Genomic DNA, 24,666 nt, shown 5'->3' with positions numbered 1-24,666 from the left:
GGATGTTTTATAGTCATTATGGTATTGGGTTTAAGCTTTGAGTTGAGCTCATCCTTATTTTAAGAGATATATTGAATCTCAATGTAACCTTGGTAAAAGAGTAGTGTCAGGATACAGAGCTAGTCTTTAAAGTGTGTTTTGACAACAGTGGAGATACATTGACTGAGCTTTAGAATTAAAATTGTGTTAAAGACTATATAAAATAAGTTCCTTTGGGTGTTAATATTCATAAAAGTTTAAAGAAATCATAAAAGGTAAAAACAGTGCAACTTTCTGAATATAGGTAAAAATTGGTCTGTTTTCTAAGTATGTATCTCTTCTTTCTCAGCAAATGTTGGATGTAGTGAGAGAAAGAGAGACAAGATGTAACAATTAATGCATCATATGTACAAAACAAAAAAAAAAAAACCACCAGCTGTAGGTGTTATACTGAACAAGAATTTGCTTTTGTCCCATCTATCTTTTTTATGTAGATAGCATTTACTCATTTATATTGTATTTTGAAAGACTTGTACCCACTAATGGATACTTGGTGGTGGTGGTGTTTTTCTTTTAAGCTAAATATGTATATGTTAGTCTTTGTATCTCTTGGAAACATGTCCTTTCAGAAAATATATGTTTCTGCACCGTTTAACCCTACATATGTATATGGGGTGATCTGAAATCAATCCATTATCAAGCAACAGAATTATACTACATCCTAATGATTTGAGGTTGTTTCTTTTCTAGAAGAAATAATCAGCTTCCCCTTCAAACATTACTAGGACAGCAGCTGCAGATGAGAATGAGCTTCCATATTTAATACATTCTATTAACTTCACACATACAAACACACACTCACACACTCGCTCCCGCACCCCAGTGTCACATTATAGGTGAACAGGCCCTAATTAAAAGCACACACCATCTGCCAGTGTGCGGCAGCAGAGTGGCACTCCATAACCATCCTGATTCCTGTGATTGAAATGTATTATTTATGAGCTCAAAGAGAAAATACACTGCTTGGCTGGTGAAAGCTGCATTAGGAGCTGGATAGCACCATCTAATGGAGCAGGGTGCCACTGGCTATTCATCTTCCCTCCTCTTCCTCTCCCCTCTTCAGTCTCCTCCATAAAAATTTTATTTTTCAACATCGTCTTTGGATTTTTTTATGGTGTTTTAGCCAATTTTGTCTCTCAAGTTCCACTGTTATACAAGATTGAAAAGGGTTGTTGAAATATTAAACTATTTATGGTATTTGCAGCAGCCTTTTGTTTCCTTCCAGTGCCACATGTAGGGTTTTACTTTCTGGAGTAAAAGTGATATTGATGTGATGTGGTGGTGCAGAATTGCGACATTATTGAGATAGCTGAGCAGGATCAGTTTACTGCCATTTCTCCTACCCCTCCCAAAGACCCATGTAAAGACAGTATCTACTGCTTAGTCTGAAAATTTTATTTTAATACGGAAATTGACTCTATTGACTCTATTTTATACTGAGCAGTACTCTACAGACTGCAGTTGGAAAGAAGGAGCAGTTGGAAAAGGCTACGGCTTTGGATCTTCCTCTCTGAAAGCAGAGATCATAGCATCTTCCTGCTTGCAGAATAATGTCCTCTTATTGCTTGTATTTGGGGAAATGGATGAGGAGATGTTGGAATGAGGGGTGAAATATACCTTGGCAGGAGAGGAAAAGGCTGACTGGGAAGGAGTTCTTTTTGTTATGGCTGGTCCATCAGTCTGCCTTTGTTCACCACTAGTTTACAACATCAGATCTAATAAAAATACGTAATGTATATAGTGGCTAGCTCAATGACCTTTAAAATACACAGGTTAAGAATAGTCATACTGATTCAAAATAATCTGGAGAATTACTTTCTTGTCCTTAGGCTTTTTGTTATGTTCTTGAGCTTTGCAATATCCATGCCAGGCATCCAACAGTATTGTTAAAGCACTAAGGATGGACTGATATGTGAAATATTAAATGTTTCTACAACAACTTCCAAGAAACACTTTTTTTAATTAAAGAATCTGGACACTGTTTCAACTCTGGCAAGACAAGACTCTGAATAAAAAGATATAGGTATAAAACTGGGCAATATATATATATGTATATGTACGTGTATGCATTTTATTTCTTTACATTAGCTTGTTTTAAGGAATGTTGAAATGTCATAAATTGTGGCACATCTATGAATACACTTCTTCCTGTTGTTTGTGTTTAGAACATATGCCATCAGAAGGATAAGAGATGCCTTCAGAGAAAACAAGAATATCAAGGATTCCGAAAAAATAGAAGAACTGGTGAATAAAGCCAAAGCAAACCTAGAGGTTATTCGTCGGCAGGTATGTGTATTTCTCTCATTTTATCTAAGAGTTGTACCCTCCTCAGTTAACTGTCTTATGCCACTGGAAACGGAAAAAGTAGATCCTTGCTCAAACATCTCTAGATGAACGTTGGTTTTTGTATGTCTTTTGAAATGATGGTTGCAATAGGGGGATTTAGGTTTGTTTGTTCCATTAACTGGAACGGGTCTTGTCAAAAGTTTGTATGCTCTTCTTACCTTCTCTGCTGTTTGTTTTGCTGCCTCTTCACTCTGCTTCTCTGCCCTAATTTTCCTTTGAATCTGTTTCCTCTAGCTCACGTGTCTTAGATTCCTTTCCTCAGCCTTTCCTCCTCACATCGTAGGTTTAGAAGGGTGACGGTGACACTCACTCCAAATAGTCTCGTCTTCTTCTGTGTTTGTTTTTTCCTATGTCCTGATAGAGTGTTAGAACGAGAAAATCTGGAAGTGAATTAAGTAAATTCTGGCTGAATGTGTCCATACAGCATGATACATTTTTCTTTGGAATAATTGAATCACTGGCAATATTTTTCTTGTCTGAGTAGTACTTATAAATTCTCTGTTTCTTCTATTAGTACCATGCTATTTAGACACAAAGTAGACTTCGTTGAACTTTAGATGCTTTTTAACTTCTCATACATACCCACTGTCTGTCTACAGTGACCACTGGAAATCGGCAGAAAGCTAATTTCTACAGCTGAACCCTCTAAGGGTGTTCACAATGCTTAAGCAGTTCCTCCTTGAAAAATCTTTGCTTGCTGACAACAGTCAGAGCTCAGTAGTACTTTTATTAAGCATCAAATGAATATGTGCACCTGTTTCTCCAGGGTTTGTTTTAGCATGCGTGTTTAAACAACCCACAGGTCAGTTAGATGGATTCTTATTTCAGTAGGAAGCCGGACCCTTTGATTTGACAGTTAATTATGAATACTTTGGTGCAACTTAAATTATTTCTTTGGCATTTCTTCTTCCAGCAACAGGTGTTGTTTTGTGCTACCATAGTTTTGCTATCTTTTTTTAACCTAAACATTGCTATTTTTGTATTTTAAGTGTTTTCTCAAAGAAACAGTTCAGATTGGATTGCTACAATGCAATCGCATTTAAATATTATGATGGTTTTTCTCATATCTGTAGGTGATAATTAGTATTTTCAGCTCTTATTTTTGAGGTTTTGTCTTGGAGACCCTTGATATCCTTGATACTTCTCCAGGGAAGTACTAGAGGCTGGAGAAGAAAATTAAGGAAGGGGTCTCCCAGGAGAACAGTCAGGTATCACTTGTACAAATCTGACCTAGTAGTTAGTCTATTGAGTTCTATTCAGTAAATTTATGTATGTAAAATATTTAATTATTGCAAACAGATTGGCATTCGATACTCCACTACATACTACACTTAAAGTTAGTATGGGATACAAAAATTACTGCTTGAGCTTGCTATATGTATCTTAAATGTTACATACAAGCAAAAAACATCTCTTACCAACCTGCTGATGTCTGGTGTCAGTTAAGCTATCTCTCAGCCTCGTGGGGTACCTCGCCTTGAGCAGCATCCCTGCTCAATGGACAGTGGCTATGGAGGGACTTCGTGGCTGCAGATATTTGTAGCGTAAGGTGGATGGTTTGGAATCAGATTTTCTGCTGTGTTAATGCACTTAACACAGCCAGTCTCCAGGTTTTTTGAGGGTGTGGTGCTGAGTTCTCACGAATTACATCACACAATAGGATGAACTTCATTTATGCCTTCTTGCTGTGCCTCTGCCTGGACCCAGGTTCAGTTGTTGAAGAATCTCTTAAATCAAATCTTAAATGTCGCACTTGTAGAAATTTTCCAGGCAAAGTATAAGCATTCAGTTTTGGAAGGGTTTATCTTACATATTCCCAGGAGTAACAGACAGTAAAACACACAATAATATTACACAATGGATCTTTTTAGCAAAAAATAATCTCATAAAAGAAAATTAGTATTTATCAAGATAATTTTTTTTTACACAAATCCTGCAAGACTTGATGTTTGGGTTATAGAGATTTTTTTTTGTAAAAAATTGAGAACTTTTGTGCTTTGCAGAACTTCTGTTATGTTTCAGTGTCACTCACTTTCAGCTGTAAAGCAAAACATAAAGATTGTAAAAATAGCAACTTTCTTTAAAGGCAGTTTTTCATTGGGACTATTAAAAACCTTAGCATCTAAATTCATATTAAGATTTACTTGCTCTCAAATTTCATCATGCTCTGTGGAAAAAAATTGGTTCTTCCTCCCTGTTTAATTGAAGATCTATGTAATGAACTCATCTGGTATTATTAAGACTTTATATTTAAAACTAACCAAGCATAATATAAAGTGCTTTTATTTTTAAATGCAGAAGTACTGAAGCAAACATGAGATGTACTATATAGTTTTTTGCTAAGTTTGGGGTTTATTATGATGTAGATCATCTTGGTATTGCTGACTTTTTCATAGTATGTCGGTAGAAATTAAATAATACCCCTCTTTGCTGACAATTTGTTGTTACTCTAAAATCAAATTTATATTCACTTTACATTCTAATTTATGGTTTAGTCATCAAAGTGACCATTGAAGTGTAAGGTTCATAAATAACTATTTGAATCAGCCTAGTGGAAAATGTGAAATAGTGACAGATTACTGTCATTTTGTTCATGTCAGTCACTGTACAATTTGCTTCAGTGTTATAAAAGTAGCTTTATAATGCTGAAAAGCATGGAGGAACATTAATCTCTGCCTTGATCCTCCTCTGCTTATTATTGGTTTTGATTTTAAAAATAGTCTGTCTGCAGGAAGGAACAACTGATTCTTTTTCAACACTATAAAGATTCTGGGTGTGTATGTTTACTGTGTAAGCAACACAATTTGTGGTATCTTTCCTGTAAAGAAAGGTGTTGTAAGAAATGCATTGTCACAAGTAAGTTTGAAACAGAAAGTTTTAAAGAGTTCTGAGGCAAACTTTTGAGGTCTTTTGAGGATTTTCATAACAGCCATTCCCCAGCTATGCTAATATGACTTCATTTGTGAGTTTCCATTACTATTTGGAGTATGTTAGCAGTAGGAGAATTTGCATTGAAATGTACTGCTGAAATTTAAGATTTATAAAAGCCACTTTGAAGATAGGCTAATACTGAGTGTTTTGAAGTACTTTTCTTTGTGGCATGCTGTCTCTCAAGTTTTGAAATGAAAATATAAAAGTGAAATTCAAAACCTATGTTAGACCTGTGTGCTCTGATTAAAAACTTGTTTTAATTTATAGATCTCATTCTTGCATACTCCTCCATAGTATTTTCTTCTCAGTCTTATATTGTAGCTAGAAATTACCAGTAATCTTGTTGGTAGTTTTGTTTTCTATTTTGTTTTTCCTGGCAGCTCTGAAGGCTTTATTATCAATTTTACTGCTCTTGATATCACACAACTACAGTACCCTTCAACAGTTTTGATATTTCACAGCTTTCGTTTGTCTCTTTAAATAATCCAAACTGATGAGAATCATGGTTTTTACAAACCTTGAGCAGGGAGACAAGAAATGTACCGTGAGCAGTTAGACAGTCAGGACTATGGATCTGCTTCCTTTACTGCTGCCTGGCCATTGGTGCTTTTTTAAGGGAACAGATGAACTTTTGTTTTGAATTTGTTTCCTTCAGGCTTGACCTCTCTTACTGTTCCCTTCAGATGTGTAGAAGAATGATGGAATGTGGTTTTAAAGGATGAGAACTCTATCAGAAAGGTTCCACTGAAAATGATAACTATTCAGTACTTGCAGCATTTTTCACATTTGCAGCATGTTGTAAAGTACATTCTAATCCTTGAAATATTCATTGATAGTAGTAACTTTAGCTCCATTTCTTTTAATTAAATGCTTCATGGCAATGCCTTGATAAAAGCCCATGTCATGCTTAGTGGGAGATTTTGGTCTTGTACTCCCATGTTTCTTCATATTCCAAATTATAAGCATGGTCTTGTTTTGAAATTTTTGCAAAATAACAGTTCTTTTGGATTAATTTTTTTTTAGCAAGCCAAGTTGTCAGTGCAGCTGAGTGTAGCCAAGTACTGAGCCTTCTTGAGGTGTTCATTAGCAGTATCTTATCTTGGCAATATTGTAAATTTGAGTAACAGTTGAATGGAAGTGGAAATTATGCTGAATGAATGTACTAATATAGCACTCATATTATTATGAACTGACAATAATATAGCCATGGCATAAGGAAATTTTCTGTTAATCAAAATAGCATGTTAAAGCATGTTCAATAAAAATTAGCAAGACAAGTAATTTCAATTATAGTTACTCTAGCAAACAAAAGCTAGAGGTACTATCTTAGTTTACTGCACCTGCTTTGGACTGATTGCTCATCCTTTGAGCAGTAAATATTCCCATTGTTTTCCATAGTTCGGTTCTAGTAATCCTGTGATTGGTTTGCAGCAATAGCAGGTAAATTAGTAAATGTCAGGGTGTTATGTATTTCTGGACTGAAAGCCTTTTATTGAGTATTTGGGGGACTGGTACCAATTTGCAGAGTTGTGAGCAACATTGGAATTGACTGTCTCTTATTAAACTTTAAGAAATATTCTGTATATCTGAACATAGTTGTGTTTATACTGCAGAGCACTGTAGGCTAGATACCCTTTGCAGGAGAAGGTTCATTATCAAAAATCTTGTTATCAGTTGTAGTTTCAGGCTACAAATCATATTTCTGTCTAATTTTTATGAATATGTAAGAAAGTTACAAAATAGTGTATGATGTATTTCATTATGTTGGCAGCAGTTTTGAAGCCAAGAGGAAAGAATAGCTGGAGAAGCTTCTTGAGCACAGGGGGCAGCATCCACACTACTGTTCAGGAATGTGTATGGTATTGTCAAGTCATGTTCTCCTGCTGGTAGACAATTATGTTGGAGCTCTAATATGATTTCCTCTTATCAAGCTTGTTACTGCAAGGAAGTTTTAAAATCACAGATTAATTTACTGCTTTTCTTGAGAAGCTCCCTGAATTTGAATTTTATCTTTGTTATTTTTTCAGCTTCACAATGGTAAATACCCATTTTTTTACCAAAATTGTAGACTTACAGTTCTTCAGTAAGAGGAACATCCTTGGAAGTTTGCTGGTTTTTTTACTTGTGTAATATATTTGTATTTATTACAGTTGGACCTCATGTTCCAACCAGGATAGAGCCAACAGTACATACGGAGAATTAGTCTTAACTCTCAAGCCATTTAGCTTGTTGAAGCAAGTGTAGACACAGTAAAGTTTTCAAATGCCTCATTCACAGTAGAAGAGCAGGAAGTGAGTGGCATAATCAAAACATGGACAAAGATTCTATTGAAACAGTTTTGTCAAGTGAGGACATGATATCAATGCACTATCTGTACACTTCTAAATCCTTGAAATTGCATCTAGAATTTAGCAAATTGTTGGCATGAGCCTTTTGCACTTCTCTTGCTCCTAGCCTGGTAGTCAGTTTTTAACTGCTTATGTATTCTCACTTGATTGGTTCCTTACATGCATTTACCAAAATTATACTGGAAGCTTATGGAAAAGACACAAACCAAATTTAAATCAGCTGACTTACAGTTTAGAAGCCACTGGGGGGATTTTTCTGTGTTTGTTGGTTTTTTTTTAATTTCAAAGCTCTCTGGGGTGATATTTTTAGATACTTTCTTTCCCTTAAAGTCATTTAAGTGTTCAAGTTACACTTACTTTACAGTAAGTAAAGTTTGCAAACTTTAAGCAGTAAGCAGTTTGAAAACTTCTTTATAACAGTAACCTACCAGGAAGAATACGATTAAGACAGCAATGGAAATCCTGAAAATATATTAAATTTCAGTGCTCTTTGCTTGGAAAGAGACCAAGATGCAGGTGGAGGAATGTATAACATAGGAGAGATAATACCTGTCTTTCAGTAAACAAGCGAAAGCTTGAAATTGAAATTGGGAGGCAGTAAATTCAGAGCTATACTGGATTTATATTCCCATGAGAGAGTAAATGCATTTTATATACAGTAAGTATCATATGGTTTTGGGGATTGAAAGGGAGGAGGAACAAAGAAATAAGTGTCATAGGAGTGACTTTGAAAAAGGCTTGGTAAATTTAAGCAGGCACCCAGGTAAATCAGAACTTGTCCCTTCCCAGGACTTGTTAGCAGCGAGGTCTACTTTGTCTAGCCTTTTCAGATACCTTTTTCATCTTGGCATGTAGGCTAACCTTGGAGATTTGGAATACTGTAACAGATGCCAAAAGCTCAGAGCTGTCATATCAGCTTAATTTCTGGCATCTGAGGGTGCAGGAAGTGTAATAGACATTTTATTCCTCTTCAGGTGGCATGGCTCTCCAGGTTACACCTGTGTGAGTCCCCAGAGCAGTGTTGCTCCTTAGGCTTTCATTTAACTCTCCTGATGGAGAACAAGATTGTGTTTTCACAAGTGATTTGCTGCCATTTGCTTTGCTGACTAAACCACAAGTGGCAGGTTCTGTCTGCAATATTAAGTACCAAAGTAGACCCTGCATTCAAAGTAACCTTTAGGTCACCAGCAGAGGCAACTCAGAGGTAGAACGAGCTTTGTCTTTCTGATGTAAGAGCTCAGGGTAAAACATATTGTTTGATGTATGCAGTTACCTTTCCTGAAAAAAAAATAAAAAAATAAAGATGGTTGAGTGTTGGCAGCTGCTTTTAAACTACTCTAATTATGTGTCATAAAGAACTGTCATTATTTTTGTTACATGTATTTAATGGCTAATCCAGTGAGGTTGGGGCCTTATCATAAATAGTAACAGTAGTTATATAATGCATCCAGAGATCTGAGCATCTGATGTTATGCACAGAGGAGGGCTGTCTGAAGGACAGGAGAAGGACTTACTTTCTAGTGAGCAATTTGGAGTGGCAATATGTCACATCCAATCAAACAAATGTTAGGTGTAAACTTCCACATGGAAAAGAGTAAGTTTTATCATCCTGGCTGGTCAGTAGCTCCTTGAATTAGTTAGCAGCACTAACCATTCTGTGCTGAAGAATTTTCAGGTTCATATTTTCAGGCAGATGTGTTCATCTGCCATGCGTTCCTTGTGCTTCCAGTTCTCCCGGGTTCAGCCCAGCGTGTAAATGAATACGGTCCTTTGGAGTGGCTGTTGCAACAAAACTTTAAGGGGGGCCTCTTCCAAATGAGGTAACAGCAAGTGGATGTGTTTCTTAGTACAAATAAAATGTAGTGTCAATAGAGGGAAAGCAGAAATAAGTGCTGAAGTTTTGATCACAGGTCAAATTACTTCTACTGTGTTACTAATCTGACCATGTGCTCTTGCTTTGAAGCCTGTCAGTCTGGTTTTTAGTGGTGCCCATTGAGGGACAGTTTGAAGATTCGGTTTTTTGCATTAAATTATATTAACCTTTGAGTAACTTTTTGTCTTTCTTGCTCTGTGTGGTCTACTGCAGAACAGAACATTTGCGGAGGATCTGTTTTTTACAGAATAGGAAAAGTATGGCGATTTTGTGTGTTATTTATGAAATGTATAACTCTGTAACAGCCTTATGTGTGTAATGGTTATGTCAGAACATTGATCTCTCAATGACCATCCCTTTTCAGGGGTAAACCCTGTATGTACAGCTAGAATTCAGGAAATTAAAGGGATTGCTGTTTTGGAGACTTCTGAAAACAGTAAGAGAGAAAAGTGCTGTTATTACACAAGCGATCTCTTGATCTCCCAACATTTGTAGGTTGCTTTTTAATCTGTTGTTGTTTTATTTCTTTTTTCCTTGCTCATAAAACTTTCTTTCCTGGTTTTGTACTGCTTAGGAAAAGGAGACAGTGTTCAGTTCAATGGCACAGCAACTGAGCAGGCACACTTCCCTCCAGGAGGAGCTTTGGCACCATTTGACTGGTGCCTCTGATCCCCAGGACTGTGTTTTGCTGCCCTTGAACTGCAGTCTGTAATTCAGGATGACGATGTTGATGTTGACGCCCTCACTATCCAAAAAGTCACCAAGTCCTGTAGCTGTGGTACAGTGTTTTTTTTAATGACATTTTCTGTCCCCTCCCGCCCCCCCCCCCACTGTGCTCATTCATCAGTCTCTCAGCCTATTACAGTTACAGTTTTTCCCTTTACAGCTAACAACAGGAAGAGAAGGCTTTTTAGCTCCTCCTTAAGCTACTTGAATTCTTTTCTGACCTTTCCGATGCTTCTCAGCACACTGAAAATGTGCTGTAAAATCATCCCCTGCCACTCTAAATGAGGTGCCTTTTTTTTGTTTGTTTCTTTCAGGGATAGTTTGTCAAGTCTAAAAAATTTATTTCCTTCTTCTTTCTCAGCATAAAGGCAGCCTGAAAAGACTCCTGCTTGTCCTATTTGCTCCTAGAAGCTGGTATCATGAGTGCTTTTTATTTCCCCATCTTCTTATCTGCATGCTTGGTCTGTTGGTTCAGTCACTAAAACTCTTCCATTATTCCAGTTGCAGAGGTTATACTTGTTTCCTTGTTTTGAAAATGTTCATCAAAATAAAAGCTATTTATAAAATCCTCTAATGTTAACTGTCATTTAATAAAAATCTGAAAAAAAACAATTACCTAAAAAAAAAAATAAATATAGAAATGGAAGACTTCTTCCCTGTCCTCTGTCTGGTGTGCCTGCATATAATTGCAACCTTCTGAATACCCGTGTGGTTTATCATAGCAACAAATATGGTCTCTTTCACTAAGACCATTTGACTGAGTTTGCAGCCAGATAAAATCACAGTGATCTGGTTTTATTTTGACAATAAACTCACCTGTGGCCTTCACATAAAATCTCTTTCAAACAAAGAAGTTTTATCATTGATATGTTATGTTTCAATATTACCTTTTTTGCAGTAATACAGGTTCTGTCTAGTGTCTCTGTCGTAAGCTGCTTGTATTGAGGAAAATGTCTTTGATCCATCAAGTTGTTATGAAGGCCAAGATTTAGGGAAGAAAGTTGCTAGACTCCAATATCAGCATGTCTCATCCAGCCTTTGGAAGTTTAAGCAGGGAAAGCTGTTTTCTAGACAAGACTGTAGAGAGAAGTTTAATTAGTGTTTACGCAGTCTCCTTGGCACTTGGTGCATTGCTGCTGTCTTTAGCTCTGTGCTTTCTGAGGTGAACCTGGGGTTTTTTTGGCCATTAAAGGCTATATCTGCAGTGCCCTTCATCTTGGTGACAGGCACTATGCCAGTACAATAATTCTGAAAGCGAGTAAAAAGCAGAAGAAAAAAAGAAGCCTAAACTCTTCCAGTCACACTTAAATCACAATTTGACTAATTCCTGTTGTTATTTTCTCTGGGGTATGTCAGATATATGTTTCCCCTCTTCTAGGTGTGGGCTGCCTGAACATCCTTCCTAGGCTGTTTTCTTTGCAGGAAGTGAACTGTTACTAAGCAGAGTTTCAAGTTCACCTTTATAATTTGGTCACCCATAGAAAGTACATAAATGCATAATTTTAAACAAAGATCTGCTGTTTATGCTATAGAAATAATATCCTCTCCTCACCAGAGCAGTTATTAATATTGCAGTACAGTGGCTAAATAATACATTCATAGTTTTTCTCCTGTGAGCATAATTCACTTTATTCAACCAAAGCAGTTGCTTTGGTAATTTTTAACCATATTTTTGTCCAAACATGTGGTTAATGAGAGCATTATATGACTTAATCACTTAGCCTTTCACATTAATACGGATCTTGTTTGTAATTCTGTTGATTTTGTTGTTGACCCAATGCTTTGGTTCTGTGTTCAAATTATCTTAATTTTATTTGAAAGTATTGTTTGTCTCTCAGAAGTCTAATTTCTATACACATTTGTCAGTAGTGAATACTTACTGGGAGTGATTACTGTCTAACTGCTTGTACCAGTATACCTCTGGGAGGTTAATCAATCTTGTGCTTTTTAATTGACATCAATAATGGGTTTACATTTATCAATATTTCTTAATTGTCAAGTTATAACAGTGGAACTTCAATAATAAATCACGCCAATGGTTAACTTCATACATTAGATTTTTAAGAGTCTCCTTAAGCAGTTTGACATGTTGTAAATTGCTTTTAAAATGATGTATGTATGCTCAGGGGGGAAGAGGAGAAAAAATTGGTATGCAAAGTCGAGCTGTAGAATAACACTGAAGAACTAGCCCATTGACAGTAACATACCTTTGTCACATGCATGGAGTACTTTATGGGGGAAAAAAAGGAGTAAGTCTTTTCAAACTGCTTGTTTTATTACTAATAACTCTTTGAGCATGACAGTACTCATACATTTGTTGTGTCATCCCCAGGGACTTGTCGAAGCTGGGACTTTCTCCATTCTCTCAGCTGTACAGGCAAGGCAGAGGGCAGAGAGAATTAGTAGTGCTACTGCTCCTTTACAGAAGTAGCCTGATTTTAACTGTGCATTTCACCAACGTCTTTAAGATATTGAGGTGGAAATTGAGGAACTTTGTTGAACTTTAACCATGTATTTAAAGACTTGGGCTCCTAGGGAACGGAATTATTTGCCCAGGTTCACAAAATATGCTTAGAGCAGGAATTAAGGCATGGTATTCCTCGTCTTACAACACTATCCATCTCAGAAGGTATCCCTTTACCGTCTAACTCAATCTGTTCTCTATTCCCTTTAAACCTAAACAGCAGTATTCTGGAGGAGGAAATCTGCCTAGATAGAAAGCTGGCAGGATGCTGATCACATTGTGTCAGTCTTACCATGTTTTATGGGCTACGTAGAAGACTATACTAAATTAAAAACCCTCCCTAATTAACAGTGAAGAAAGACTTAGTAGTTAATGCTGTTATTTTCTAGGTAACTGAGAGCCAGTGTGAAGTCCAGAATAGGAAAAGACAGAGGTAGGGAAGCAGCTGTTTGTATTTTTTGCAACTTGACTTGTCTTTTTAACTGAGATCCTAAAGTTGAACTGCAGATTTTCAAGTAAACATATATATATGTACAAAAATGCAGCCTAATTTTACAATGCTACTTGTAGGAGGAAATGTTGACTAAAGTATTAATTACCTGAAATGCTGTAGAATTAAATGGTATTTTACATAGATAAAAATACAGCATTTGTATTACATATACACCATTTGTTTAAGGTGAAAATGAGATTAGAAAAATAAATGCTTATATTGAGAAAGAGCAGGTGAGGAGTTGGAAGAGCTATGGAATGAATGTGACTGACCTCTTTAATCAGTTGAAACAGTAGGAAAAGAATATAAACCTGAGGATAACAAATACTCTTTATGAAAAGATGAGTAAAAAATTCACCAGGCTCTCAGTCCTAGGAAACAAAAGGACTGATTTAAACATCCAAATATTGATGCAGTTAGCAAAATTCGCTGTCATTTGAGCAATTCAAGATCAGATATGTCTGCGTTTCCATTCCTCTTGCCTTTCTTGTTCTCTATCCCAGATCCATGTTCACGTAATATTCTAGCTTAGTACTCTAAAGCACTGCATTTCTCTGTATTTCAAAAAAGATACTGTTAGTTGAAAACTGTTATTAATAGATTGATAGTTTTTATTTCACTTTTTTGAACTTGTTTAATAGGAAAATGGCTGGCAAAGAGATGAGTTAAACACTAGTATGCAGTCTGATGCCATCCTACCTGGTGTCATCACTGAAATTTCTATTTCTGCAATTCCTATCCTCTTCTTTCTAACTGAATTCATATGTTGCCTAAGTCCTTAAAAAAAAGTCAAACCCAGAGATTTTGTCAGTGTACAAAACTAAGATGTCTGTATTGTAACATCAAGGCTAGCTTTTATATGAAAAGACTAAGTATTAAATATTTCCAGTTTAATCTACAGCCATTTTGTTGACTTCTTGCAAATGTTATAAGTAAGAAATAGAACCTCTCCTTCCCTTTTTGAATGAGACAAGACTGATGAGAAACATCTATCTAACGAACAAAATTACAGTAGTTACCAAATCAATTCACATTAAAGCAAGTGTGTGCAATCAATCTCTTTCTGATGGGTAATGCTGCGCTGGTCCTGAGCTAGAGGTCATTCATATCCATGTCTAGAAGGGTAAGCTTGGGTCGGCATATGAATGTGTAAACAGAAGTCTTTAAGAAGTGGTGACCTTTCAGTGGCATTCAAATTGTATTTGCCCTTTTGGTTTCAAACCTGCTAAGGTACCTGAGGTGTATATGAAACTGAATTTAGTTTGGCTGTGTGGTGGGTTGACCCTGAGTGGACACCAGGTGTGCACCTGGTGCTCTATCTCCTCGGCTGGACAGTGGAGAGAAAATTCAATGAAAGGCTTGTGGGTTGAGATAAGGTCAGGGAGAGGTCACTCAGCAAATTACTCTCACAGGAAAACCAGGCTCATCTTGGTGAAATTACTTTAATTTATTACCAATCAGATCAGAGAAGGATAATAAGAAACAAACCCAAATCATAAGAACACCTTCCTTCCACTCCTCCCTTCTTCCCAGGCTTAAATTTACTCCTGTTTTCCCTACTTCCTCCCCCGCAGATGGCACAGAGGATAGGAAATGCAGGCTGCATTTAGTTCATCAAACCTTGTCTCTGTTGCTCCCTTCTCTTCAGGGGGCACTCCTCACATTCTTCCCTTGCTCCAGAATGGGGTCCCTCCCTTGGGAGGCAGTCTTTCATGAACTTATCCAATGTGAGTCATTCCCAGGGGCTGCAGTCCTTCAGGGTCACAGGTCCTGACAGCAAACCTGCTCCAGCATGGGCTCCTCTCCGTGGGTCTACAGTCCTGCCAGGAGTCTGCTTCAGCACTTCCTATGGGGTTACAGCCTCCTTTGAGCATTCCTCTTCTCCAATGTTGAGTCCTCCACAGGCTGCAGGTAGATCTCTGCTCCCCATGGACCTCCATGAGCTGCAAGGGAACATCCTGCCTCACCATGGTTGGCACCACAGGATGCACGGGTATCTCTGCTCCAGCACCTGGAGCACCTCTTCCCCCTCCTTCTTCACTGACCTGGGTGTCTGCAGGGCTGTTCCTCTCACATATTCTCACTCCTCTCTCCAGCTGCAGTTGTGCAGGGTTTCTTTATTTCCCCCTTCTTGAATATCCTGCAGGCACTGCCACTGTTGCTGATGGGCTTGACCTTGACCAGTGGCAGCTCTCTCATGAAGCCGACTGGCATTGGCTCTCTCAGAACTGGAAGCTTCTACAGGACACTGCAAGACACAGGAAGCTTCTGGCACCTTCTCACAGAAGCCATGCCTGTAGTCCCCCCACTACCAAAACCTTGCCACAGGTTGTTGAGCATGAAGAATGTAAAATCTTGTGTTAATTAAGTTCAGAAAAAATAATTTTTATGCACAGTCCCCCAAACCTATATTTAATTCCAGCACAGCCTGAAGAAGAGGTAAATCTAGTTCAGTTGTCAGGTTTTCCAGTACTTTGGAGGACGACTGAAATTGCTGCTACCAGGTCATCAGGTGAGATGTATTTTCAAACATAAGTGGGCCTGGTACAGGAAACTTGTCTTTCAACCGTCTTTCTTTCCTCAGACGTCCTACATTGAGTGAATACTGGGGCTGATTACTGAAAAAGTAAGGGGTGTAATGAATATCTATAATGTATAATCCCATAGGCTGAGAAGAGAGAATGACTCTTTTTGTTCAGAGAGTACCTGAGGAGATTTAAAGCGAGCATCCAAACTTGTGTTCACACATTTATGCTGACTAATATAGGCACTTGAGAGCTCAAGGTACTCTGGAAGTCATTTGAAAGTAAGCTACAAAATTACATAAGCATTCAAGAACATGAAGTTTTTCCTTCTAATATAGTTTCATATTTGAAAAAAATGAATACAGTGTTAAAGTAGAACTTGTGGTCTTTTTCATGTTTTAGTAAAGTACCAACCATCTATGTTTCTATTCCTTTCCTAAATCTTCAACTAAAAGAAGAATAACTTCAAGTAGCTCTGCTGCAAATCTGTAGGGAATACTTCCTTTAGGGAAGCTGAAGAGAACTGTGGAGCTACACAGTGCACTTTATATTTTTCACGGGTGCTTCACATGTGCATCTCCTGTTGTAAAGCTGAAAGCTTTGTGTAGGGGAATGATGGGGCTTCAGAAGTGCCCGGTAACCATTGCCAGCGTTGTGTTTGCTGACATGCAAAAAGGAGCCTTGTGTAGAATCACAGAACGGTTTGGGTTGGAAGGGACTTCAAAGATCACCTGGTTCCAACCCCCCCTGCCATGGGGCTGGGGCACCTCCCACTCGACCAGTGAAGCTCAGCTGATCAGACTTCAGTGATGGTACTTCCAATTTCAAATGTTTGTAAGAGTTGAGATTTTTTTTTTTTAAAACACTACACAGCTTTTACTATTCTGTGCAAGTCAGTAGTCAGTTCACACCTGACTACCCTGTCAGGATGACAGTTGATCTGGAAAGAGTGGCAGATAATTCAGGCAAGATCAGGTCACATGTTTTGTATATCCACCTGAAGTGGTAAAATCCAGCTGCACAGCGTATTAGTTTCGTGAGTACCACTTGATTTTTGTTTTCAACTTTTTTCAAAAAGTAAGATTGGAGCTCTTTATTTGACTTGCTAGCTAAGGCTTTTTAAAATGTAAATAGCAGTCTTGTACCTCTAATACAGATTGCTGTGAAGCTGAGAGAAGGAGAGTCTGACCTACTCTTATAAAAGAAAACAAAACTGAGAAAGGGCGGAACATAGGAACAGAGACATCCAAGGTTTCCTATCATATAGTAATGGATATGACCTTTAATATGGAGGCCTTTGGATCAAATTTAGGTTGGCATTAAAATTTTCTAATAAATTCCCTGCTGAATCTCAGAGTTTTTTTCCTCAGATTTAATTCAATAAGGTCACAATAAAGCAAGTGCTGTCTGTGCTATTGTAATTGCTCTCAGCAGGCTGATAATGTTATTGCAGAGAAGTGCCAGCTACTGGGCTTTTATTCCTTTCTTCAAGCACTCTTCTTCCTACATGCTTGCTCCCCTTGCTCTCAGGTCTACCATAAGTAGGAAGTGAAGCTGTTTTAAATGCCATTTCCTTCTCATTTTAACATGTTTTTAAAGTAATGCTTTCCTGAGTCTCTTCAGCAAAGGGAATAAAAACATAGCCTGTCTTATTGCAGAATAATTAGAGACTTGTGTTTCCTTTCCTTAATTTTCGTCCAACCATGCATTAAATCCAGCCTTTTCAGTTCATAAAAACTGGTATTCCTTAACATGCAATGCTCCTTTTAACACTCATTAACAGGCAAAGTTCGTTTTAGCTTAGTGCTTCTAGGGTTGTGGAAAAGATGTACAGCTAAATGATTTTCTTAGGCACATGGGGAGAAACACTGAATACCAACTGTCCTGTGTTTTGTAAATAAAAATGTCAAATTGCAGCTAATCACAGTGAGGTGTATATATTTGGGGTCCTGCATTTGTAGGTTGATACCACGCCTTTTGCAACATGACTTTCAGAACAATGTTGTTAATGTGACGTTTTTTGTATAAATGCAAATTCATGCTTAGCATGCTACCATTAGATCTGTTACTGAGGTATTGGATGTAGATCAGTACAGTAAATAATGCCCAGCAGAGTGCTGTGATCACGGTTCTCTGTGTAATTCTCTGTGACTCTGAGAGACTCAGTCAGTGCAGCTTCAGTATCAACCCTGCATGAGCTGCACTAGGTGTACTGTAAGTTTCGGGATGCAAAATTCTCCTTTTTTGCAATCAGACCTTCTGTCTAAAATGTCAGCTTTCTGTTTGTAGTGGTGGAGCTGTGTACATCATGGCCATTTCTTTCTTAGCAAATGAAGAGGTATCTTAAAACTTGATGAGTATTTTGGGGCCATGATGGACCAGTCTTTTAGGTGTGGGGCTAGATACGTTTTTCTTGACTGTGAACACAAAGTAATAGTTAATGTTCCTCTACCTCAGCATAACTGTAGCTCAGGCCTTTGCAGTTTCAAAGGACCACCCTGGACATAGCTGAATGCTCCTGCCTGGTATTTGGTTTCCTACACTCAAACTGGCTTCAGAATTACCCATCTCTACCCTCTTGGTCCGTTATCTTCTTGCACCATTTTTCCCGAGGGCGCAGAATGTCTTACCTGAAGTGTAATGCACAGAAATGAGTGCCTACCTCCAGCTAGGCAGGCACTTTCATGCAGGCATTTACAGTTCTGTGCCCATGGCATTCATTGCTGCCAAACAAGCCAGTCTCTGTATGGAAGAAAATTACTGCCATGGATATTCCACTGCTTATGAGCAGAGTCACCTAACCTATGCACAGTGGGATATGTCCTCTTGCCCACATGCGATTGACTGGAAATGAGGAGCAACAAAAGATGTTTTACAAAAGCAATTCCAGTTCTAAAAAACCTCCCCTGGCACAGCTTAAGACTTACTGGCTTAAGACTGTGCCCTCTTGTCCTACTGCTGGTTGCCTGGGAGAAGGGATCGACCCCCACCTTGCCCCAACCTCCTTTCAGGTAGTTGTAGAGAGTGATGAGGTCACCCCTGAGCCTCCTCTTCTCCAGGCTAAACAACCCCAGCTCCCTTAGCTGCTCCTCATAGGGCTTGTGCTCCAGTCCCTTCACCAGCCTCATTGCCCTTCTTTGGATGCTCTCCAGCACCTCGATGTCCTTCCTAAACACAGGAGCCCAGAACTGGACACAGTAGTCAAGGTGCAACCTAACTAGTGCTGAGTAGAGGGGCAGAATCACTGCCCTGCTCCTGCTGGCCATACTGTTCCTGATACAGGCCAGGATGCCATTGGCGTTCATGGCCACCTGGGCACACTGCTGGCTCATGTTCAGCTTCCTGTTGATCGCACTTAGGATGATCTGTTCCGTAACCTTGCTGGGCACCGAGTGTCAGGCTGACAGGCCTGTAGTTTCCCCGGTCTTGCTTTTGGCCCTTCTCATGGATGGTCATTACATTAGCCAGCTTCCGATCATCTGAGACCTCCCCGGTGAGCCAGGATTGGTGATAAATGATAGAGAGCTTGCTGAGCTCTTCTGCCAGTTCCCCCATCACCCTAGGATGGACCACATCTGGTCCCACAGACTTGTGAGGATCCAAGTGGCTCAGAAGGTCACTAACTTCCTCCTGGATAACAAGAGGGCTGTTCAGCTCCCTGTTGCTGTCCATCAGCCCATGAAGCTAGTTGTCCTGAGGACAACTGGTCTTGTTGAAAACTGAGGTAAAGAAGGTGTTAAGTATCTCAGCTTCTTGCTTGTCTTTGGTAACTGTGTTCCAACAAAGAATGCTGTTGATGTATTTATAAAAACACTTTTTGTTGTCCTTAACAGAAGTGGCCAGATTAAGTTCAAATTGTGCTTTTGCATCTCTAATTTTCTTCCTACATGAAAACTTCATTCCTAAAACTACATTCCTAAACACTGCATTAGTTGCCTGCCCTTTTTTCCAAATGCAATAGTTTTTCCCTAACTTCCTGCAAAATCTCCTAGTTCAGCCAGGCCAGTCATCTTCCCCACCTACTCGCCTTTCAGCACATTAGGGACAGCCTGCTCCTGTGCCTTCAAGATTTCTTTCTTGAAGTATGTCCATCCTTCCTGGACCCCTTTGTTTCTAAGACCTGTTTCCCAAGGTACTCTCCAAAACAGCCTCCTGAAGAGGCCAAAGTCTGCCCTCCAGAAGTCCGGCATAGAGGTTTTGTTAACACCCTTCCTTACTTCACTGAGTATTGAAAACTATTATTTCACGGTCACTGTGTCCCAGACAGCCTCTAACTGCCACATCTCCCAGCAACCCTTCTCTGTTTGTAAACAGCAGGTCTAGCAGGGCCCCAGCTACATAGGTTCATTTATCAGCTGCAACAGGAAATTATCCTCCATACACTATAGGAATCTCCTAGACTGCCTCTTCTCCACTGTATTGAGTTACCACCAGACAGCTGGCAGGTTAAAGTCACCTGCAAGAACAAGGGCTGGTGATTTTGAAACTTCTACCAGCTGCTTGTAGAATAATTCACCACCCTCTTCATCCTGATTGGGTGGTCTATACCAGACTCACACCAGGATGTTGGCCTTGTTGGCCTTCCCTCTGATTCTGATCCACAGGCACTCAACCTTATTACCACTGACCCAAAGTTCTAGAGAGTCAAGAGACTCTCTGACATACAGAGCCAGCCCTCCATCTCTCCTGCCTCAACCCTCTCTTCCAAAGAGAATGTAGCCATCCATTGAAGCATTCCAGTCATGTGAATCATCCTACCATGTTTCCGTGATGGTAACTATGTCATAGCTTTCCTGCTGCACGATGACTTCCAGCTCCTCTTGCTTGTTTCTCAAACTGTGTGCATTGATGCACTTCAGCTGGGCGGCTGATATCACTCCTAATCCTGGCTTTCCACCCTTAGGCTCTTCTCTGGAGAGCCCGGTTTCAACCCCTTCCCAAGGTTTAAAGCCCTCTTGATCAGCCCTGACAATTTATATGCTAGGGTTCTTTTGCCCTTGCTAGATAGATGAAACCCATCCGACTCTAGCAGGCTTGGTACCACAAATTTTGCCTCATGGTCAAAAAAACCAAAATTCCACTGGTGACACCAGTCCTTTAGCCACCTCTTGATAAAATGGGTTTTCCTACTCCTCATTCATGCCTGCTACTGCAGGAATTGAGGTGAACACCACCTGTGCTCCTGTCCCATTAACTAATCAATCCAAAGCCTTAAAATCCTTTTTAATTGCCCTGGTACCTCTTTTATTGATCTCATCACTGTCAACTGTCAGGGGGTAATAATCAGAGGACAGAATTAGCTTTGGAAATCTCCTGGTAATATCCCTCACCCTGGCCCCAGGAAGGCAGTAGACTTCCCTGTGAGGTGGGTCTGGTTGGCCTACAGGGCCCTCAGTTCCCCTCAGAAGGGAATCACTGACTACAACTACTCTTCTTTTTTTCTTAATAACTGTGGTTGTGATCCATCTAATAGACAGGGTGCAACCAGGAGACCCTCCAGACAGATCTTCTTCTTGAATGTCATTTGCCTGACTCTCTGGGTCCAGGCCAACATGCCTATTTTTTAAGGGCACATTGGAAGGTGATGGTGGTCGAGAGGGGATCCTTTTAGCTCTCTGACCAGATTCCTGTTTCTCTTCCCCACCATCTACTCTGTCTGTTCCATCTGCCTGATGGCAAGAGGGGTAGGGCTTCTCTGACTCCTTCTGAACTTCTTTTGGGGTTGAAAGGGTGTGACTCCACTAGTCTATTTCCCTTTCCTTAATACTCCTTAGCCTCTCTACTTCTTCCTTAAACTCTGCCACTAAACAGAGCAAATCATTCACCTGATCACACCCTATGCAGGCATCTCTTGCACTGTCCTCCAGTACTAATGCTCAGATACTCCCTACAGCCAGTGACCTGAACAGCTGCATCCTTCTTGGGGAGTTCTGTCTGGGTTAGAACACTCCTGCTGGCAGCAGCAGCAGCAATGGCTTTTGATCGTTTGGAAACCATTGCTGCATCTAGTTGAGTTGGAGAGAGAAAAAAAAAAAGAAAAACAGCCACCAAACAAAACCATGCACACCTACCACAGAACCCAGCAGCAAGAGCTGGGAGAGTGGCTGTGAAATTATGTTACTGACCTGAAACACTTGAAAAAGCTTGATTCTGAAGCCTGCTGTAGTTTGAGCTTGCAGTTTCTGAGTTAGGTTAACACTACCCTGAATCATTGTTGAGACATAATCAGACTGTTGCTTTGTAAATTAAATAATAAAGTGTTTACGTGTGAGAGTTCCTACTATAATTGGTATTTAGACTGTGCTTTGAAAAGATCAGAGTCTACATCACATGATGGTAGGATCTGAAATTTGTTTTTCAAACTTGACTTTTAGTCATAGAGACATGAAGTCTTCTAAATTCCAGCTCTCAGTTATAATGCTTTGTTTGTGTATTAACTGTAGAAACATGAGTGAATAGTCAGATAGCCCTTTGGGGTATTTTTCCAACTAAACTAGTAATCTGGCTTGAGTTATTTAAATAAAAGCTCCTGTGGTTGAGGTAGTTTTCCTGTAGATCTCAGCTGTCAAGTATTGGTTTCTTTGAAGGATTTTGGTAAAGCAGCAAAAATGAAACCTAGCTTCCTTGCCCACTCTTGGCAATTTACATGTATGAATTGCCACTGCCCAGGGGCTTCTGAAGTGCTCTATGAATTGCAATCACATTTATGAATCAGTCTGCTTTCAGATGTCAAACAGCATATATTTAACACTTATTAGCCTAGATATAGCATTTGAAAATCCTACCACTCTTGCAAAAAATTTCCATGCCACATACCAATTTTACCCTAGCTATTACAATCATCCATCAAACTGCACAGTATGGGATGCAGGATATCCTAGCATGGAATATGAATTCAATGGTTAAGAAAACTCACTGCAGTCAAACTCTGGGTTTTCTTGGATTACAGAGACAGAAATTTAACAGCTTTTAAAATTTCCAGGCAGAATGTCCCACATTGTGATAAGTAATATAAAGTTTCATCTCTCTTCCTTGCACAGAAAGTAGGAGGTGAGTAGATCTGACTATGGTATTAGAAAGACTTGGCATTTTGGCCTGAATTTAACTGTGATATTATTACATTTATTTATAAATGTTCCACTCTTTACCACTCTCAGTCTCTTGTGTTCACAGTGAACCCATCAGATCAGAACACTTTTGTAATAAAAACCATTAAATACTTACCATTAAATACTAAAATTTTTCAAAGAACTGAGAACTCGATCTCCTGATTTAACACAAAGTATCTTTCAGTGACATTTCTTTGGAGGGATAATAGGGGGATTTCAGATAGCTGTTCGTTTTCTTTTATGTATTATTGGATAAACAGGGCAGTTAGTAGAAGTCACATTGAGGGGGACAATGTAAATTCTGTGTTACTGAGATCCATTTAAGCAATATCTGTCCTGGAAATATTCCTATATTGAAAGAATCAATTGCACATATTTCTGATTTGGAAATGCTAGGGGTTTGGGCAGATACAGCAAGGATCATATGATCTACTGGACTTTTACCTTTGGTTTCATGGACTAATTGTTAATCCTGGGATCAGTCGGAAGGTGAAAAGCAAACAAAGCTGTAAACATTTCACATACTTTTTGTGTACTCAGTCTTCATAATGAAGAAGACTGCATGCAGAAGCTTTTCCTCCACTGGAGTTGCTCCTGCTATTCTGCTCATATCTTAAATAGCTCTGGGTAATCTGTCCTTATTTAGGTATTGTGCTGGGTGCTCCTTCCTTTTGGCTGCTCTACGTATGTACGTGCTCATCCACCTCCAGATGACTTTAAACCTTGATCTTAAACCTTACTATCCTTCAATTCATGTTTTAAAAGGAGAATAATAATTTTTTTAAAAAAGCCAGAAGAGCAACTTACAGTCAAAAGAAGATTTCTGTAAGAGGCAGGTCTGAAACAGGAAACCACATCTGTTCTGATCCAGCTGGCTGTTTTGCCAGTCTGTGTCTCCAGGTCACAATTGTATTGGTTTTGGATTAAGTAAGGTAACAACATGATTCAAGTGCCAAGAAATCCAAGAAGAGGAGAAGGAGCTGATGACATTTCCTGCTCTCTGTTATCCCATTCAGGAGACTGTGACTCAAATGATGCTGAAATGCTGTCTCCAATATCCCAGTGAGATAAAAATCACACCCGTAGTAAAAATCTGTGCTGTACTATATTGATATACCAGGCCACTTTTAGAAAAGTGTTTTTTGCCAAAATTTTCCAGTTGGGTTTTAGCTGAGATTCAGGTTTTGGAGGTATTGACCTGTTTGAAAATTCACTATCATTGTTTATCTGGTTGTGAAAGCAACAGGGAATTTTGGGATGGCAGGAATGCAAATATCACTTTTCAAAGATTTGTTTGGATTGTGATACTGTCTGTTTAGAATTAAGCATTTCACTGCTATTGTAGTAAGGACAAAAAAGCACTAAATTTGTGGTTTCTACAAATATTTAGTCTGTTCTTGTTAGCAGACTGTCCTCCTGTGCTGTAGGTATCAACACACAGTTCTTTTGACTTGTTTCTACCATTTGTTACTGAGCTAAAATGCAAGAAGCTTACAGTTATGTATCAGAAGACAAGACTACCAAGATAGGCAGCAAACCAATTCCAACTGTATGTGACAGTGAGTGATACCAAAGGTACAAAGCAGTGACTCTGCATAATTCAAGGCACTGCTCAGCCCACCTTGAGGGTGTTTCTGCAGGGGGCTGCACTCCTGATGTGGTCCCATACCTGCTTTCCCCAGCACTTCTCTGGAGGGAAGGGGAAGGAAGTTGTTACTCCACAATTGAAGCCAGTGAGGGTCTCTGTATCCCAGGGCTTGTGCATGGAGTGTTGAAGTCCTGTATCACAGACAGGTGGGAAGGATGAAGAGG

The 24,666-nt window shown here is 39.2% G+C and overlaps 1 protein-coding gene across 2 annotated transcripts in view; it reads left to right on the top strand.

The window, feature by feature from the left end:
- The window catches only part of LYRM4 (LYR motif containing 4), a 92,707-nt gene that overhangs the window by 20,940 nt on the left and 47,101 nt on the right, over nt 1–24,666 (top strand). For both annotated transcript variants that reach the window (XR_007629884.1, XM_050323277.1), the window contains exon 2: nt 2,205–2,325. Coding sequence is in view for 1 of the 2 variants with exons in the window: in XM_050323277.1 (XP_050179234.1) it covers nt 2,205–2,325 (121 nt within the window). In the remaining variant the exon portion in view is untranslated. The remainder of the gene's footprint in view (nt 1–2,204; nt 2,326–24,666) is intronic.

The sequence above is a fragment of the Myiozetetes cayanensis genome, unplaced genomic scaffold (assembly GCF_022539395.1).
Source record: "Myiozetetes cayanensis isolate MyiCay16 unplaced genomic scaffold, myiCay2020 scf1, whole genome shotgun sequence".
Classification (NCBI taxonomy): Eukaryota; Metazoa; Chordata; class Aves; order Passeriformes; family Tyrannidae; genus Myiozetetes; species Myiozetetes cayanensis.
Note: the sequence above shows the minus strand (reverse complement) of the source record. Positions and strands in the feature narration are given on the sequence as shown.